Raw genomic sequence first — 19,550 nt, 5'->3', positions numbered from 1 at the left:
TCACATTTTCAACTTTACAAAATCCAGTTTGAGAAAGAATGACTTGACACTGCTGTGGTAGTTGCTGGCAGTTACAGCTATGACATCACAATGGGATCTAATTTACATAAACTGCCCGTGAACAGTGCTCCATCCGACAATGATATCACAATGGGATCTCAATTACATAAACTGCCCATCAACAGTGTTCCACCCAGTGCAATGAGAGTTTTGTTACATTATTGTAAGGAGAGGGAGGGGAGGAGGAGAAATGTAAACATTGTTTAGTGGGGGAGTTCGATAGGAGAGAGGTGAGGAGTGGGAGAGTGGGGAGAGGGGAAAGGAGAGAGAGGAGGGAGGGTGAAGAGGAGGGGGAGGGAGTGTTTGGGGATGAGGGCAAATGAGCTGCACCTGTGCAGTTGGGGGCTATGGGTGAGTGGTGGAATATTACGTTGGGGAACAGGTTGTGTTGGGGGAACTGGTGAGTGGTGGTAACGGGTTGCCTTGGGGGAACGGATGAGTGGTGGAATATTATGTTGGGGACAGGGCCCAACAGGTCCCATTTGGTCTAGTCCTTTACATAATTTGTAAAATGTTGAGATCCCTGCACCAATAGAAACATAGAAACATAGAAAATAGGTGCAGGAGTAGGCCATTCGGCCCTTTGAGCCTGTACCGCCATTCAATATGATCATGGCTGATCATCCAACTCAGTATCCTGTACCTGCCTTCTCTCCATACCCCCTGATCCCTTTAGCCACAAGGGCCACATCTAACTCCGTCTTAAATATAGCCAATGAACTGGCCTCAACTACCTTCTGTGGCAGAGAATTCCAGAGATTCATCACTCTCTGTGTGAAAAAATGTTTTCCTCATCTCGGTCCTAAAAGATTTCCCCCTTATCCTTAAACTGTGACCCCTTGTTCTGGACTTCCCCAACATCGGGAACAATCTTCCTGCACCTAGCCTGTCCAACCCCTTAAGAATTTTGTAAGTTTCTGACGCAATACTCCAGGTGTGGTCTCACCAAGACCCTGTACAACTGCAGTAGAACCTCCCTGCTCCCCTTCCCCAATCCCCTTAGCCCACCACTCATTACATCTTATTGATCAGAAAAGTTAAATTTATGCAAACTCTCATTTTCTTATTAGCCATCCAATCTTTACCCCATCCCAATATGTTATTCTCTACTTCATGAGCTTTAATGTTCTGCAATAATCTTTCATGCTTCTTTCATTCTGAGTGAATTGTTAGCTATGGAACTTCCCTGTGACTCCTTTTTCCTTTTTTTTTGGAAAACTGCTTTTAAATTTCCTTGTGATATGCCCATTCATTCTGCTTTAGTTCACTTTAAAAAAAACTTTATTTATATTTATATTGATTACTTTTTGCTATTTATTTATGTTTTCAATCATTTTAAAGAAACCTAATTATTTTACGTCTTTTTTTCGATTTTCGCTGAGCGTTCTATTTAGCTTTGGTTAAAAAATCATATTTGTTTGTCAGATTAGTGTTCCTCAATCTATTCACCCCAAATTCTTAGTAGAGTAAATGATATAAACTCATCTGCAATAACCAATGACAGAGAATTTAATAAATTTCTCTCTCAATTACAGATTTTGGAATCCTACATATAAAATGAGAAATCTGATAGGAGAACCATCAATATATGTTTATAGGAAAGTTCCAAAGCCAGTACAACATCAGAAACTGACTTAAACACAAATCCTCTTACATCTCTGATAGGATGAGGTCAGTTGTCATGGGTCAAAGCTCTTCCCCGAGTTCCAACTATCAAACATGTAATTTCAGCAACATGGGCGAGTATTCTGCCACCTTAGTTTTGTTACATGATAAATGACTTTAAACATTTTGGTTTATATTTTAAATCTAAAATGGGATTGAGTTTTAATGAAATATTTGTGAGATATTATCTGTTTTTCATATGTACACAACCAATATTTTTAATCTACACTTGCAACTGGACACAAATGTTTATTTCCAAAGTGAAAGTTGTTGATTTTATTTGCACAGAAAAGATAATAGAAAAAATGAAAATGTTCTGTCTCTTTACACTTTCAAACAGGATTGCAAAAACGGAAAATCAATTGTTTGTTTACAAAAATATTGCTGACGGTATCTCCTAATAAATGATTTATATTAACTATTGGTTGCTGATATTTGTTTTTTATATTTAGAGTTAAGAACACATCTTGATGAGGCCAGGAGATAAATGAATTTGGTAAAATTGTAAGAGGAAGCTCCAATGAAGCAGAATACTAAATAGATTGATGGAGAATTTTTCTATTTTTCTAGAAAGCAGAAAAGATTGAAGTGGGTAATTTGAAAATTATTAAATGTGTTTAATTTATGAAAATGGTGCAGCCCATTGGACTAAAGAACTTTAACATTATTAATAATTTCTACATACAACTAACAATGGGAGATGTCAATAAAATGAACAGCATGGAAAAACACTACAACAAAAGGGCAAAGCAAGATCAAAAATACTAAACAACGACAAGTTTAAGTATTTTTTAGAAGTCATGAACTAAAGATGCTACGTAGATCCATAGTGATAATACATTGTTGGGGTATGGATGAATGTACACGGCGACAGCAAACTCAACATTTGGAATATCTGTTTTATGAATGCCAGTACTGTAAACTTTATCGAATATTGACTCCAACTTTGAATAGCACATTTGAATAGGAAATCCAGAAACCTGTGAAAATAAAAAAAATACATTATAGTTGTCTGCATTATATGCTTCATTAATCAAAACTGATTTTCAAATTAAAGAATGCGTAGTCAAAATTGTTGGCAATTGTTGACTAAGTTGTCAATCTTTATGCGCTATGTAGATTCAAACACCTTTATTCATTTAACCCTTTATTTTCCCTTCCCCCTTTCACATATAACGTTTCTGTTTCTAAGCTGGATAAACATGATTTTTTGAATATTTTACTGGATTTATTCTTATATCCCTGATCCTATGTTTTAACTGTTCCTCTTTGAAAACATACAGTATATACACACTACTACATTTCATCATAATTTAAAGATAAAAATAAATGTGCCAAAGAAGAGCAAGGTGACGTGCCTCAATGACTATCAACCAGTGGCACTAATGTCTGTGGTGATGAAGTGCTTTGAGAGGCTGATCATGGCACAAATCAACTCCTACCTCGACAAAAACCTGGACCCACTGCAGTTCGTTTACCGCCACAACAGATCAACGGTGGATGCGATCTCACTGGCTCTCCACTCCGCTCTGGACCACTTGGACAACAAAAACTCATATGTCAGGCTGTTATTCATTGACCACAGCTCGGCATTTAATATCATCATCCCCTCCAAGCTGGTTACCAAGCTCTCAGATATGGGTCTCTGCGCATCCCTCTGCAATTGGATCCTCAACTTCCTCATTCACAGACCACAGTCTGTCTGTATTGGTGGAAATGTGTAATCCTCGATAACAATCAGGCTCATCAGGTGGGTCACTTCCAAAAACATGATAATGCTAAACCAAGGCAAATTATTGTAAAGTTCCTGGATATTTCAACTTTGGAAACTCTATTAAAGAAGATAACCTATGGAGAAAATCTTACATTTGCTGATAATATCGTAAGATTCTACAGGGATTATCCTCGGGAAATTTTGGCAAAAAGACACGAGTTTAAAAGGGCAAGCAGTATTTTATATGGACATTCTGAAGTTCGTTATGGCGTGATCTATCCAGTGAAAATGCTAATTACGTTTAAGGGCAAGCAACGCTCATTCATGGACCCGGACTCTGTTTGCAAATACGCCCAGGAGATTTTAAACAAAATTCAAGGAGGAACAGAATAATAGACATTTTATCTGTGGAACTTTGTTTTTTCTGTTTCAATTAAGACACTAGAACGCTTCAGACGGTTACCAGACAGGCTTATCTGGCAAGAATGTGTTGTTCAATAACAGAGGCCGAATTAAACTTCTGAACTGAAAGCACAGATGGAAGCTCAAGGTCGCAAGCTTGTCACCAAACCCCTCAGCACGGAGAACTATGAGACCGTCTCCTTTTGAAATGGCCATGATATGAGGCATCTGTTCCACACTATATGACCTATTATTTATACATATAACTAACTAACTAATTAACCACTTACGCGCAATAAACCCAACTAACGTTAAAGGCGTAATGTACTATACTAACACGACTAACTATATAGCAGGAAGGATGGGGGAGGTTAGACATATATTTTAAATACTAAATACTAATTATGAATTAATTAACATACAGGTAAATGAAAAGTGTAATTATTGACGAGGTACTTTAACCCATAATTTCTTTTATTTTAATCCAAATCTTCTACCTTCCCTTTTATTTTATTCTATTTTAAACTGTTCAGCGATTAATTGACCTGATATGATAATTTTGGTAACAATTAGAGGGAATCGACTAACGTTGGGTCAAATTCTAATAGGGGGATAAGGCCCAGTGCATAATTTCATCGACGGAGGTCAATATAAAAACAAACCTAGCAACCTTAGGTGGCTTTTTTGTAATTTATCGCTTTTTTGATAAATTACATTCACTTTTTTTGTTTATTCACAATTATGTGTTGTATGACTTAATAATTTTTATGTACACTTTATTTTATGTTTTTCTCTTTCCCTTAATTATGTTTAATAGTGTCAGGAGATGTAAAACTACTGTAGAAATTATGAAGGACAACTCTGGATTCGGGATTCCGAGGTACTTGGCTGCATCACATGAATCATACAGTCTGGTAATAATAGCCAATGCAAGATAATAGTCGAATAAATATCGGAGGTCTCACCTTCTGTAGTTGGAACATCAGAGGTGCGAATGAGCCAATTAAGAGGGGTAAAATTCTGGCACAATTAAAATCATTAAATATGGATATTGCTTTCCTACAAGAGACACATTTGAAACAACAGACTCAGATCAGATTAAGGGCAAATTGAATAGGTCAAACCTATTACTCCTCATTCACCTCTAAAGCAAGAGGCATGGCCATTATAATTCGGAAGGGTATACCTTTTAAATTAAAGAAATCTATATCTGATAAAGAGGGAAGATATGTTATAGTCACGGGAGAAATTTACAATACACCATTAACTATGATAAATATTTACGCGCCTAATTTTGATAACCCACAATTTTTTAGGAAAATAATAGATTTAATCGCAGAGCATAATTATCAAAATATAATAATGGGGGGAGATTTTAGCTGTGTTATAGATCCATACTTAGATAAATCAATAAAGCTAGGGAAGCGTCTTGTTAAAACTAAGACCTGTGAATTTTTAAATACTTATATAAAAAATAATAACATAGCTGATGTTTGGAGAATAGCAAATCCAAGTGGTAGGGAATACTCATTTTATTCATCAGTTCACAAAACTTACTCGCGAATTTACTATTTTTTATTGGACACAAAATTAATCCCGTATACGAATAAACCATCATATCATAATCGTATTATTTCTGATCATTCACCATTGACTTTTATACTTAAAATTGAGGGAATGCCGAGTATAAAACCTTTTTGGAGATTCAATGTACATATATTAAATAACCCGCAGGGTTATGAGTATATAAAAGAACAAATAAAACTTTTTTTCGAAATAAATGACACACCGGGTATTTCTGCACCGCTATTATGGGAAACCTTCAAGTCATATATTCGCGTGTCATAATTTCTTACCAAAGTTTTCAAAATAAGGAAAATAAAAGAGAACTTCAGCGGATAGAACAGAAAATAAAATTACTAGAACTGGACAATACAACTGACCCAACCATAAATAAACATAATAAGATAACTTTATTGAAATATAAAGTCAATAAAATACTATCGGCTAGAGTAATAAGATTATTCCAAATTACAAAACAAGCACACTTCGAATTTGGGGATAAGCCACATAAATTACTTGCGAGGCAACTGAAGCAACGAGAAAAGGAAAAAACTATTACTAAAATTAAATCGGATAAGGGTGAGTTTTTAACACTGCCTAAGGATATTAATAAGAGGTTTGCCCAATTTTATCACAATTTATATACATCTAAAATAAATACAGATGTAAGTGAAATTACAATTTTTTTAGATAATTGCAAGCTCCCAAAATTGGATAGTTCAGAACAAGAGCAATTAGGAGCACGGATTACTAATGAAGAAATAAAACAAATAATAAACTCACTAAAAAATGCGAAGACACCAGGACCATACGGTTTTAGTAATGAATTTTATAAAAGATTTCAGGAGTCAATTGTACCAAGATTATTCAATTTATATACGCAGGTTTATACTGAAAATAAACTACCAGAAACCCTAGCAGAAGCAACAATAACACTTATACCAAAAAAAGATAAAGATTTAGATGAACCGGGTTCTTATAGAGCTATTTCACTTCTAAATACGGATCAGAAAATTTTAGCAAAGATTCTAGCTAGAAGGCTAAATAATTATATTAACAATTTAATAAATACGGATCAAACGAGATTTATACCCAAAAGACAATCATTTCATAATTTGAGAAGGCTTTTCAATATAATGTACTCTCATAATGAGGACAATGAAGCTATTTCAGTTGTCACGCTGGATGCAGAGAAGGCATTTGATCAAGTAGAATGGCAGTATTTATACAATTTTACTTATCAAGGGGTAATAAGCAAGGGTGTGCCTTATCACCATTGCTATTTGCCCTTATGATAGAACCGTTGGCCGAAAAGATTAGAAATCACCCGAATATTCACGGATATAACACTAAGGACTCAAAGAATAAAATTTCACTATATGCTGATGATATCTTTTTATATATTACTAATACCAAACGAGTATACCCACCTTATTAACACTAATTGAGGAATTCGGCTCTTTTTCAGGATATAGAATAAATTGGAATAAAAGCGAAATTATGTCTTTAAAACCACAGGATTCGAGACACTTACTAAAATTCCCCTTCAAAATTGCAACAGAAAAATTCAAGTATCTGGGTATTCAAATTACGAGAAGACACAAATCATTATTTAGTGCCAATTTTATACCACTATTAAATAAACTGAATGATATGATTAAATTTTGGAAAACGCTTCCGCTCTCATTGATAGGTAGAATTAACGCTATAAAAATGGCTTTCTTACCACAATTAATATATTTGTTTCAAGCGATCCCAATATATATCCCAAAATATTTTTTCAAAAAACTAGATTCCACTATCACTAATTTTATATGGGATTACAAAACACATAGAATTCAACAAAAGCATTTGTGCAAATCTAAAGAAGATGGGGGTTTATCATTACCTAACTTTATGTATTACTACTGGGCAGTGCATATTAAGAACATAATGTACTGGCTGGATAGTTCCACTCAGCAGTTGGAGTGGATAAGAATGGAGAAAGAGGAGTGCTATCCGCACGATATAGGAACGATCCTGCTCTCACCGATAAAATTGAATAGTATAATATATAAGAAGAACCCAATTATTCACAATATAATAAGAATTTGGAAACAAATAAAAGTATCCTTGAAATTAAATAATTTATCAGTACTAACCCCACTATTGAACAACCCCGCATTCAAACCTTCTCTCATCGACAACACATATCAACAATGGGATAGACTGTGGATTAGGAAAGTAGGGGATATGTATGAATTGGGCAAACTGTTATCATTTCAACAATTTAAATTAACATTTAAATTGAAGGATAATCAATATTTTAAATATATACAGGTATGTGACTTTATAAAGAAATATACACATAGATTTCAAACTATATTTTTAGACCCTTTAGAAGAAGCAATGAATATTAAGGCTGATTCACAAAAATTAATATCATACTTTTATAATAATATATTATATAGAGAATCACCCTCAACAGAAGCACTAAGGGAAGATTGGGAACATGAGCTAATGATAAAGATCTCGAAGGATAGATGGGAAAAGTATTTGATGAATACACATAACTGTTCTATTAATGCAAGACATAATTTAATTCAATTCAAATTATTACATAGACTATATTATTCAAAAACGAGGTTGAATAAATTTTATCCAAACGTCTCTCCCAGATGCGATAAATGTTTGTTTCAAAACGCTAATATAACACATTCATTTGTAGGATGTACAAAGTTGAATAAATTTTGGAGTGATATATTTGATATATTTACAAAGCTCTTCAAGTCAAGAATAGAACCCAAAATGGAATGGATTATATTTGGAATAATAGGAGAAGATACCAATTTAAATAAAGACCAAACTGTTTTTTTTAATTATGGGTTAATAATTGGAAAGAAATTGATACTTAAATTTTGGAAAAATACAGCCATACCAACTGTTAAAATGTGGATTAGGAATATGATGGACATAGCACGCTTGGAAGAAATGAGACTCCGACTAATAGATAAATATGACCAATTCTTAAGGAGTTGGTCTCCTTTCATCGACTTTTTGGAATCATGTGATGCAGCGGTACCATAAGGATTGCTGATTTCAGTTCATGACGTGGATAGATCTACATCTCCGAATACAGATTTGAAAAATTCTCTTTTAAGGGGCCTTCTCTTCTATTTCTACTTTCCACTTTTTATTTTATTTTTATTATTTTTTTTTTTTTATATACACACTTCACGTTTTTCTACTCTCTACCATCTATTTTTCCACTTTTTCCCCTTTCTATTGTTTTCTTTTTCTTGTCTTGCTTACTTCCTTCTCATAACATAAAACTAGAGGTTGTACATAGAATGGATTACGGTATGACATAGTTGGCACTTAAATTAGGTTCCACTGTACTGTTTTGTACTGTATTAACTTCTAATAAAATAAACAAAAAAAAAACAAAACAAAAAACACAATCAGCACGGGAGCACCTCAAGGCTGCGTGCTCAGCCCTCTGCTGTACTCACTCTATACTCATGACTGTGTAGCCGGACATAGTGCGAACTCCATCATCAAGTTCACCGACGACACCACTGTTGTGGGACGTATCACTGATGGGGACGAGTATAGAAGTGAGATCGACCGATTGACCAAATGGTGGCAGCACAATAACCTGGCTCTCAACACCAGGAAACCAAGGAACTGATTGTGGACTTCGGAAAGGGTAGGATGGGGACCCACAGTCCCGTTTATATCAACGGGTCGATGGTGGAAAGGGTCACGAATTTCAAATTCCTGGGCATGCATATTTCCGAAGATCTCTCCTGGTCCGAGAACACTGATGCAATCATAAAGAAAGCACATCAGCGCATCTACGTCCTGAGAAGATTACGGAAGGTCGGTATGTCAAGGAGGACTCTCTTGAACTTCTACAGGTGCAAAGTAGAGAGCGTGCTGACCGGTTGCATCGTGGCTTGATACGGCAATCTGAGCATCCAGGAGCGGAAAAGGCTGCAAAAAGTTGTAAACACTGCCCAGTCCATCATTGGCTCTGACCTCCCTAACATCGAGGGGATCTATCGCAGTCGCTGCCTCAAAAACGTGCCAGCATCATCAAGGACCCACACTCATCTCCCCGCTGCCATCGGGTAGAAGGTACACAAGCCTGAAATCTGGTACATCCAGGTTCAGGAACAGCTACTTCCCCACAGCCATCAGACTATTAAACACAACTTCAAACTCTGAACTATAACAGCCTATTGCACTTTATCTGTTTATTTATGTGTGTATATAAATATTTATTCTTGGTATATGGACACACTTATCTGATCTATATTTATGCCTACAATATTCTGTTGTGCTGCAGCAAGCAAGAATTCCATTGTCCTATCTGGGACACATGACAATAAACTCTCTTGACTTGACTTGACTTGGCTCCTTTGGAAGTAAAGGATTCTAGGCATCTGGACACTGTATAGTCATAATCACTTACAGCTCAGTTGATCTTGCAAAGTCCTCCTCATGAACATCTGAGGACTGAGGTTTAAGCTGAAGGAACACTCCCGTAGTTATTAGGTAATAGCCTGACAGCCATGCTCGTGGAATCATGCCCTACAGATTCTTTTATTATGATCCTTGATTATTTTTTGGCCCATGAGCAGTACATGTGCACCAGTGCTAGCAGTACAACAGGACAAGGATGAGTGACAAGTCACAGAAGTCCTCAACATTGACTCCAGGTCCCATGGCATTAGGAAGGACATGGACACAGCAACAACCTCGTGATTACCTCCTCACTCATTTATGAATCAGTGCCCCTCCGTGTTCAACCAAGAATGGCCTACTAGCAATAATACTGAGTGACTAAGTGCTGAAGTACATGCTTGCCAGACTGGGTCTGTAGCAGCTAGTTTAGTAAATCAATACGGGGATAAACCTACTTGGTTGGCATCGCTCTCATCAATCTACTTTACACAGATCATCTGCCCTTGACAGGTTTGGTAGGACTCATTATGGATGCAAAGTCCTATTTTCATGTAGAGGACTCCCGCTGTGGGAATGTGATTGCAAAGAAGGATGTTAAGAGGGTTCAGATGATAATGGACAAGCTAACTGAGAGACCGAGAACACGGCAGAAAATGTGTGCTCATCCTTTTTGGTGCACATTTATAGAAAAGCAAAGTATTTGTTAAATGATGAGATTGGGTCATGTTGATGCTCAAAGGGTCCTCGGCGTGCATTCACGGAAGTCACTGAAGACCAATAGATGTGCATCAGGAGGGCAAGTAGTCTGTTAGCCTTTACTACAGGAGGGTTTGATTGCAGTAATATAAAAGTCTTATTGCAAAAATATAGGGCCTTGAAGACAACATGGAGTAGTGTATATAGTTTAGTCTTGCATCCAAGCACTCCGCAAAATTGGACTCATGGAAAGCCTGGCCAAGCTGATCTTAGAAAAGCGGAAAGTTTAACTCCACATTAACTAGCTGGACCAGACATTCAGTCTGAGCTCACATGTTAGTGATACTGTGGAAGCATAGGTGTTAATAAACAAATGTAGGGCCATTAATCAGTGATTGAATAATCAATGGAAGTGTCAGTCAAGGGAAAGAGAAATAATAGAGAGGCAGACTGAATGTAGACTCACTTTTCTGCCTCTCTTATTTGAGAGATTGCTTTCAAAGATTCCCCCAAACCTATTATCCATTAAGGTGTCTAGCAGTGATGCTCCTATCTCGCTATCCAATTAATTAAGCCATGAGGTTTTTTGATATATCATAGGTTAAAACCATAATTAAACCCTATCAGTAAGTCAGGGCATTGATAATTCTACCTGGTGATCAGTGCTAATTCACCTGGGGGTGAGCAGTGCTGTCAGTGAAGCCAGGCCTCAAAACAAGAGTAGGAGGATGGCAACAGCATCATCAAAGGCAGGAGACTAACCTTGAAGAGCAGAGTATCCTATACTCCGGGAACCCAATGAAGGTACCTCTGACTAGCCCCAAACATGATGGTTAGCAATTTGAGATTTGGACAAATAGACAGAACCTAAGTATTACATGCTTAACGCTGTGTGTGATTGAACTGATTGGATCTATTTATGGTATATCTGATCTGTTTGAATAGCATGCAAAACAACATTTTTAATAAACCTAAAACCTAAAGCGAACATAGAAATATGATATTACAAGAATACAAATTGCTGCCAACTGAAACTAAATGGCCAAGAAATAAAGTTTTCATTTTCAACTGTTGATAATGGGTAACTAAAAATGAGAGTCAATTCATTTCAAATGTTTAAAATTCTATACCTTAATAAATATAAAGTTCAGAATAATTTAAGTACAAAGATATGTTGTGAACTGAAGGGCATGACCAACCTTGTATTCTTTTAAAAGGCTCTCTAGACCGGCGCTCTGTTCTTCACTTACTGAGCGACCAAGATTTTGCTCTAGCAGAGGAAGAAAATTTTGAAACACTCCAGTACAGTAACGATTCCATCGAGTGGGGCGTTGGACTCTCCATTCCATGATTTTATTCTTCAGTGCCCATTCAATTCTAAGTCACAGTGAATAAGTAAAGAGTAAAACATAGACCAATTTTTTAAAGTAGTAATCAAAATGACTTTTCATTACCCATTATTGATCCAATTAAAGATAGTGTTGGAGCTTTGGCTGGCTACAAAGTCATGAGTTCAGAGAGACTAGAGCATGGAACTGAGATACCCATGAGATACCCCTGTGCCATGGTTAGCTAGGGCCAGGTATTGTTGCCAATTCGATTGAGGTCTGCTGATGAGTAAGCCAAGGATCCATTGCATAGGGAGAAGCAGAGACCTAGTTCCAAGTCTGCCAATGGGTTTGGAAAGAATGTTTGTGTGGAACATTGAGCTGTGGTTGATGAACAATAGTGGTCCAGTGATCACTGCAGTCCGTCTGTTTTTACTTTTTGTTGTTGTTTTCTTTGTCCTGTTTTAGTTAATTTTGGTTCCTTAGGTTGTGTGTGTGGGGGGAGGGGGGAAACATGTTTTCTGTCTCTTCCTTTGGGGGAATGCGACTTTTTCTTGTCGTATCCCCCTTCTCTGCCTCCGTCTGCGCTGAGGCCTAATGGCGGAGCTGGTGGCCTCCAACTGCGACCGACCTCGAGGTTCCGGAGGCAGAGTCGGCCAGGACTAGGCTGGCCGACTTCGGGGCTGAGGCGGCGGCGGCCCGACTCGAAGCTGAGACTGCGGGACTCGGAGCTGAGGCGGCGGGACTCGGAGCTGAGGCGGCGGGACTCGGAGCTGAGGCGGCGGGACTCGGAGCAGAGGCTGCGGGACTTGGAGCTGAGGCGGTGGCAGCCTGACTCGCTGAGGTGGCGTTCCAGCTTCGGTAGCGGCACGATTGGGAGCTGAGGCTGCGTTCCGGCGGCGGCCCGACTCGCTGAGGTGGTGTTCCAGCTTTCGGCAGCGGCCCGACTCGGAGCTGAGGCGGTGGCAGCCCGACTCGGAGCGGAGGCGGCGTTCCGGCTTTCGGCAGCGGCCCGACTCGGAGCTGAGGCTGCGTTCCGGTGGTAGCACGACTCGCTGAGGTGGGGATCGGGCTTTCGGCAGCGGCCCGAATCGGAGCTGCGGCGGCGGCGACATCATTTCGGAGGTTTGGCCGCGGGCCCAGTGGACAACCGGGAGCTCGCAGGTTGCAGGTTGGTGACCTGTTTCCGGAGCTCCCGCAACTACAGCTGCGTCCGCTGGACTGGAGGGCGGCATCTTCGGCCCGGATCGCCTCAGCGCAGAGGGAGAACAAGGAGGGAAGAGACAGAGACTAAGACTTTTGCCTCCATCATAGTGAGGAGGTGCTTGGTGAACTCACTGTGGTGGATGTTAATTTGTGTTTATTGTATGTTTTGTTATTTATTATTATTGTGTATGACAGCAGGCATCGAAATTTCGTTCAGACCGAAAGGTCTGAATGACAATAAAGGAATCTAATCTAATCTAATCTAATCTAATCACATCTGCTGTCGCTCTTGAGTGGAGGTAGACAAATTAAATTGGGGCCAGATCATAACTAAAGCAGGAGTTGATTTGCATTATAACCAACCTCTCTAAGCATTTTATCACAATGAACCTGAGCGCTGAGTTGGTAGTCATTGAGGCATGTCACCTTACTCTTCTTGGGTACTGGTATTATAGATTTTCTTTAAAGCAGATGGAAACCTCGGGGCCTGCTAGTGAGAGGTTGAAGATGTCAGTGAAAACTGATGTTAGTGGCCTCCATTTTAGATTGATAATGTTTGTTTGCATTGTTGATGGCCTTCTTGACATCGTACCTGGATGTCTTGCATGATCAAGGCTCGCCTGACTTGAACGCCTGACTTGAACGCCTGACTTGAATCTTTTGGCCCTAGGTAGATTGCAGGGCTCCTGGTTCATCCAAGGCTTCTTGTTAGGGAACACAAGGATGTTCTGGTAAGAAAACATTCCTCCACACATTTCCTTAAGAAATCACTAACTTTTTAGTGTGGCAATGGCGTATTCATTCACGTCCATTGCTGAATCCTTGAACATCACCCAGACTACTGATTCCAAGCAGTTGCAAAGACTGCCTGCCCTGACCAACTGTGTCCAACCCTCTACATATACGATCTGAGCTCTTCAGTCGCTACCTATAGAAAGGAAGAAGGCGCAGAAGCAGGTAGTCCGATTTTTCATAGTGTGGGCGAGGGACTGAATAATAGACATATTTGATGATGGAATAGCAATGTTTGACTATTTGCAGGAAATTGGCAACATTTCAGTCGAAACCCTTCTACAGAAGAGTCTGAAGAAGGGTTTTGACCCGAAACGTTGCCTATTTCCTTCGCTCCATAGATGCTGCATCACCCGCTGAGTTTCTCCAGCATTTTTGTCTACCTTCGATTTTCCAGCAAGCGCAGTTCCTTCTTAAACATTCACAGTATAGCGATGTGGCAGTACAAAATATCGGCTATGGGGCTGTGTGTCCAGTGCAGAGTTCAGAGTGGTTTTGGCCTTGGGGTAGAAACTGTTTGTTAACCTTGTGGTGTATGATTTGATGAACCTGTAACACTTTCTTGAGGGCAGAAGGGCAACAAGTGATGTGCGGGATGAGATGTATCCTTTAGTATGCGTGATGTCTTACGCAGGCAACGAGAGCTATAGATCTCTTCCAGGGCAGGCAGGTGTGTGTTGGTGATCTTCTGGGCTGTATTGATGACTCTCTGCTGTTGCCATACCATACCAGGATGACATGTGTCAGGTCATTCTCTATGGCGCAATGGTAGAATGACACTAGCAGCTGTTGTGGCAAGTTGACTTTCCTGCGTGATCTTAAAGCCGAGGGAGAGGGAGGGGGAGAGGGGGAGAGGGGGAGAGGGGGAGAGGGGGAGAGGGGGAGAGGGGGAGGGAGAGGGGGAGAGGGAGGGGGAGAGGGAGGGGAGAGGGAGGGGGAGAGGGAGAGGGAGAGGGAGAGGGAGAGGGAGAGGGAGAGGGAGAGGGAGAGGGAGAGGGAGAGGGAGAGGGAGAGGGAGAGGGAGAGGGAGAGGGAGAGGGAGAGGGAGAGGGAGAGGGAGAGGGAGAGGGAGAGGGAGAGGGAGAGGGAGAGGGAGAGGGAGAGGGAGAGGGAGAGAGATAGATTTTCTCAGCTCCAGTGGCTGAGAAGTTTTAAGCAGCCGTTGAAGGATCCTGTCGCTGGGAAAGGAACAGAGGCAGTGGGGCTTGATAGTCTAACTTATTGTTGGACTGTTGAAACTTTTCAATGCTTTAAAGACTCCTCCATTTAGCGTGAAAATCCCTTGATAATTTTCTGCATTGTCGAGGGAGCAGGGTGCGGCTGTCATTGGCGGACTGCCAAGAGTGCCTGGATATCGAGGGTTTGAAGTTTTTCGATGCCTTTGCTGTGTTTTGGCACTGATTCTCTGCCCTAAAGTCATTTTGCACAGTGCGGCTGCCTGGCTTAATGTGAAGACGGTGCTTTTGCGTTCGGCAAGACAGGGCGAGCTGGCTTTCTGGCATGGACGAGTTTGGAACTTTCCTTCTTCAGCTGGAGGACTTTGCTTTTTGAGGATTGCTTTGGACTGTGACTGTCCCTGGGAATTAATTTGCTGAGCTGCTGGAGTGCCGGGAGCTGGTTTGTGCCTCTGCCCGGATGGCGATGGCGGGGGCGCGGCAGAAGGCGAGGAGCTACGCAGTAGTGACATCAGCAGCGGAAGCGAGGCCATCTGAACATAAGCCTCATGTTGACTTGGACTGGGACAGTTTTGGTATCTCGGTTCAAACTGGGCCCCAGATGTCCAGGGGAGCAATTACGAAGGCTATGAATGCCCTTCTTGGTAGGGGGGCTATTGTCTCTTCCGAGCTCGAGAGGGGAAAGGTTGAGATGATATTGAAGAACCGGGAGGATGTGGCCACAGTGGTGGAGAGGGGGATTTCAGTGGGGGGGGTCCATATACAGGTGGACCCATGGGTGTCCAGGGTGAGACCGGTTCTCCTGCGGAGTTGCCCTACATGTATTCCGGATGCGACACTCATTCCACACCTGTCTCAGATTGGGGAGGTGCGGTCTAAGTGCTTTAGGCTCATGCACCCTGGGGGGGACCCGGAGGAAAAAGGGATTCTCAGTTTCAAAAGGAGGGTGTTCGTGAAGGTGGGGGAGGGGGAAGGCGATGAGGGGAGTTTCGAGGTGGAGTGTAGGGGTCTCCCTAGAACCGTGCGTTGGAGTTGGGGAAAGGCACGGTGTCATGCGTGCGGTGGTTATGGACATCTCCGCAGGGAATGTCCTAATCAGGGGGTCGCTGCCAGAACTTCTAGCGCAGCGGCCCAGGAATGCACTGCTGGCCCATCAGCGGTGGCTCGTCATGCCTTGGAGGGGCAGGGTGAAATTGCTGACCTGGCTGGGGCTGCTGGCTCTGCCTCGGTGATCCGGGGCAGCGGGGATAGCCCTTCTGGGTCTGCAGTTTCCGCCTTGGGGACCCGGGGCAGCGAGGGCCCCCGCCCCCTACATCTTGAACCTGTGTGGGTGGCTGAAGGTGAGGCACAGGGGGAGGTTGGAGAGAAATGGGAGTAGCAGAAGAAGAAGAGGAATAAGCATAAAAAGATTACCCAAGCGAGTCAAAAGCAGGTGGGTGTGCAACTGCCGAGTGCGGAGATCACCCAAGGGGTGCCTGTCAGCTCCAGGGAGGTCCAGAGTGAAACTGGCGTGGCCCAGCAAGGAGCTGAGGTGGCTCTGACGGGAGTAGGGAAGGTAACACGTGCGGGTGGTAAAGTGGCTGGTAGTAATGCGGAGGCGGAAGACCCTTCCTTTATGGAGGTCACCACACCGCCGCATGCTAGTGGGACAAAAAGGAGGATTGGGCCTGGCGAGGAAGAGCAAAGACGTGAGTCCAAAGTAAGGGGGGTGCAGTTTTCCAGTCCTTCCACCACCGTTGTGGGTGGAGGTCAGGAAATGACGTCTTCTGGGTTGGAGGTTGAGCCTCCGCTTCAGGGATCTCTCGAGGGTACCACAGGGTCAGGTGACGGGGTAGACCCCTCTGGAGCTGTGTCCTCTGGGCGGGGGGAGGTCCTTTCGTCTCAGGGGCCCTCCGAGGGAGGTATCTCATCGTGTGTTGATCTTGGCTCCCCTGGGGGTGCGTCCTCTGGGTCGGAGGAGGTCCCCTCGTTTCAGAGGCCTACTAAGGGTGTTAGCACGCAGGAGGGTGGGACAAGCTCCCCTGGTAGTGTGGACCCTGAGACGGGGGATGAGCAGAGTCAGCCCGAGGGAGGGGGGCCGGGGGGAATGGTGTACCAATCAGTGCTCAATATTGGAGCCAGTGGAGGTGCCGAGGTGTGTATTGTACTGCCGGCTGAGTTGGCAGGGGAGAGAAAAAAGACTGGTGGAGAGCCTCTGGGTGTTGCCAGTGGAGGGGGTGCTTTCGGTGCTGTGGAGGTCGGAGTTGTTTCGGGCAGCGACCTTCTTTCGGATTCTGGGGGTGCCAGCTTACCACAGACCCTGGGGGTGCCTCTTGGTTTCTCTTCCCCAGGCCCAGATGTGGAGGGTGAGGACAGAGCGCAGGAGCCCAGCCAGTCAGTGGGCTGCGTGATGCGGATAGGGGCTTCGGGACCCTTCCCCGGCATTGATCCTGGGGGTGGTGACATGTCGGAGGAGGGGGAGAGGGATGGGGCCAGTTTGTGTGAAGGGGTTAGCGAAATTCCAGAGAGCTCTGGTCTTTCGACTTCTGAAAATGACATTGGTGATGCTGAGCGTATTGTGTCAGGTGCGAGTAACTTGGCCGATAGCCCAGGAACCAAGGACGAGTCTCATGCTATTGTTATCTGTGAGGTGCTGGAGTTCTTAAAAACAAGCCGTACCAGCAGGACAAAGTTTGATGCTGCTAAGAGACTGTGGGCTGATCTGTTGGCCTTAGTTGAAACTCTCAAGGCTATCCTTGCCACCGAGGATAGTGATCTTCCTGGCTCTGAGCAGTGCCAGCTTAGGGGCTTTTTGGAGTTCCTAAGAGAGAGGGATACAGAGCCCAGGAGGAGAAGTGGGAGGATTTCAAACTAATGTACCAGTGCATTCACGTTAGTTCCCCTTAATTTAAACGGGAGTAGAGCGAGTTTTCGCAGATTCCAGCTTTTATCGGTCCTTAGGGAGGGGAAATTTGCAGTGTGTTTTCTGCAGGAGACGCATGCTGTTGTCAGTGATGAACCCACCTGGAGATTGGAGTGGGAAGGTGAGGTCTATAAAGTCATCTTAGCTCAAATTCGAGTGGGGTGGCCATTCTGTTGGCTCAGAATTTCCTGCCCAATATTATAAAAGTGCAAGAAGTTGTGCCAGGACGTTTGCTCCATCTGGCCGTGAGCCTGGATGGCATGCCGTTGCATTTCATTAACGTGTATGCCCCAAGCTCCGGCACGATGCAGGCCGGCCTACTTCAGGAGGTGAGTGCTCTGTTGAGCACTATTGATCGCGGAGAGTGTGTCTTCCTTGGGGGGGACTTTAACTGCACACTTGAGGTGCGAGATCGTTCTGGTACTCAGTGTGCCCCTGCTGTAGCGAAGAAGCTGAGAGGGTTGATTGATTCTTTTGAGTTGGTTGATGCGTGGCGGGACCTCAACCCAGACTCCACTGCTTTTTCGCGGAGGTCTGAGGGCGGTGGTTCCCGCATTGATCGAATATATATCTCCCGAGCATTTGTTTCCCGTGTCTCAGCGGCCTCAATGCAGCTGGTGCCATGCTCGGACCATTGTCTGGTGCGTGCGGATTTTAATCCAGCGTGCGCTCGGGCCGGGTCTGCGTACTGGCACTTTAATAACCGGCTGCTGGAGGTGTTTCCGGGAGTCATTCAGTCAGTTTTGGGTGAGGTGGAGAGAGAGGCAGAGGTGCTTCTCTTCCCTTAGGCAGTGGTGGGATGTGGGGAAAGCTCACATCCGTATTTTTTGTAAGGAATACACGTGGGGGTCGACCGGGCGGCGGGACTCAGCGGTTGAGAAGCTTGAGAGGGAGCTGATGGACGCAGAGTCTCGCCTGGGTCAGGTTGGAGGTGAATCTTGCGAATGGGGTGTGTTTCATGAGAAGAAGGAAGCCTTGAGGAACCTGCAACTTGAGAGGTCCCGAGGCGCTTATGTGAGGGCGCGGGTCCAGATGCTGCACGATCTGGATCGAGCTTCGCCTTTCTTTTTCTCTCTGGAGAAAGGGCGGGGAGCCCGCAAACAGCTCGTGGAGCTGCTAGCAGATGATGGCTCCTCTGTCACGGATCCAGAGAGGATTAGTGCCTTGGTCAGGTCCTTTTATGGATCCCTGTTCTCCGCAGGTGGAGTCAGTGGGGAAGCTCAGCAGGACCTGTGGGAGAGTCTACCGTTTATAGATAGGGAGGTGGCCGATCTTCTTGATGGCCCTTTATCTTTGGAGGGGTTGACTCGTGCATTGCATCAGCTCAGGAGGGGTAAGTCCCCCGGGCTGGATGGGCTGACGGTAGAGTTTGTAAGAGCTTTCTGGGGTATCCTGGGGGGTGATTACATGTTGGTTCTGGGGGAGAGCCTGGCGACCGGGGAGATGCCCCTCTCGTGGCGTAGAGCAGTTGTTGTCCTGCTGCCCAAGAAGGGGGAACTCCGCTTGTTGAAAAACTGGCGCCCGGTCTCTCTCCTATGCACAGAGTATAAAGTTTTTGCACGGGCGATGGCAAATCGCCTGGGCTCCGTGCTGTCTCA

General features: G+C 43.2%; 1 protein-coding gene across 1 annotated transcript in view; it reads right to left on the bottom strand.

Annotated features, from left to right (window-relative positions):
- Positions 1-2,516: 2,516 nt before the first annotated feature.
- The window catches only part of LOC116981653 (coiled-coil and C2 domain-containing protein 2A-like), a 182,031-nt gene continuing 164,997 nt past the window's right edge, over positions 2,517-19,550 (bottom strand). The window contains exons 34-35 of the mRNA XM_033034740.1: positions 11,749-11,926; positions 2,517-2,705 (exon numbers count right to left, since the gene is read on the bottom strand). Coding sequence (XP_032890631.1) covers positions 2,517-2,705; positions 11,749-11,926 — 367 coding nt within the window. The remainder of the gene's footprint in view (positions 2,706-11,748; positions 11,927-19,550) is intronic.

This window comes from Amblyraja radiata, chromosome 15 (genome assembly GCF_010909765.2).
Source record: "Amblyraja radiata isolate CabotCenter1 chromosome 15, sAmbRad1.1.pri, whole genome shotgun sequence".
In the NCBI taxonomy this organism is placed as follows: Eukaryota; Metazoa; Chordata; class Chondrichthyes; order Rajiformes; family Rajidae; genus Amblyraja; species Amblyraja radiata.
This window is presented reverse-complemented; position numbering and strand designations above follow the sequence as displayed.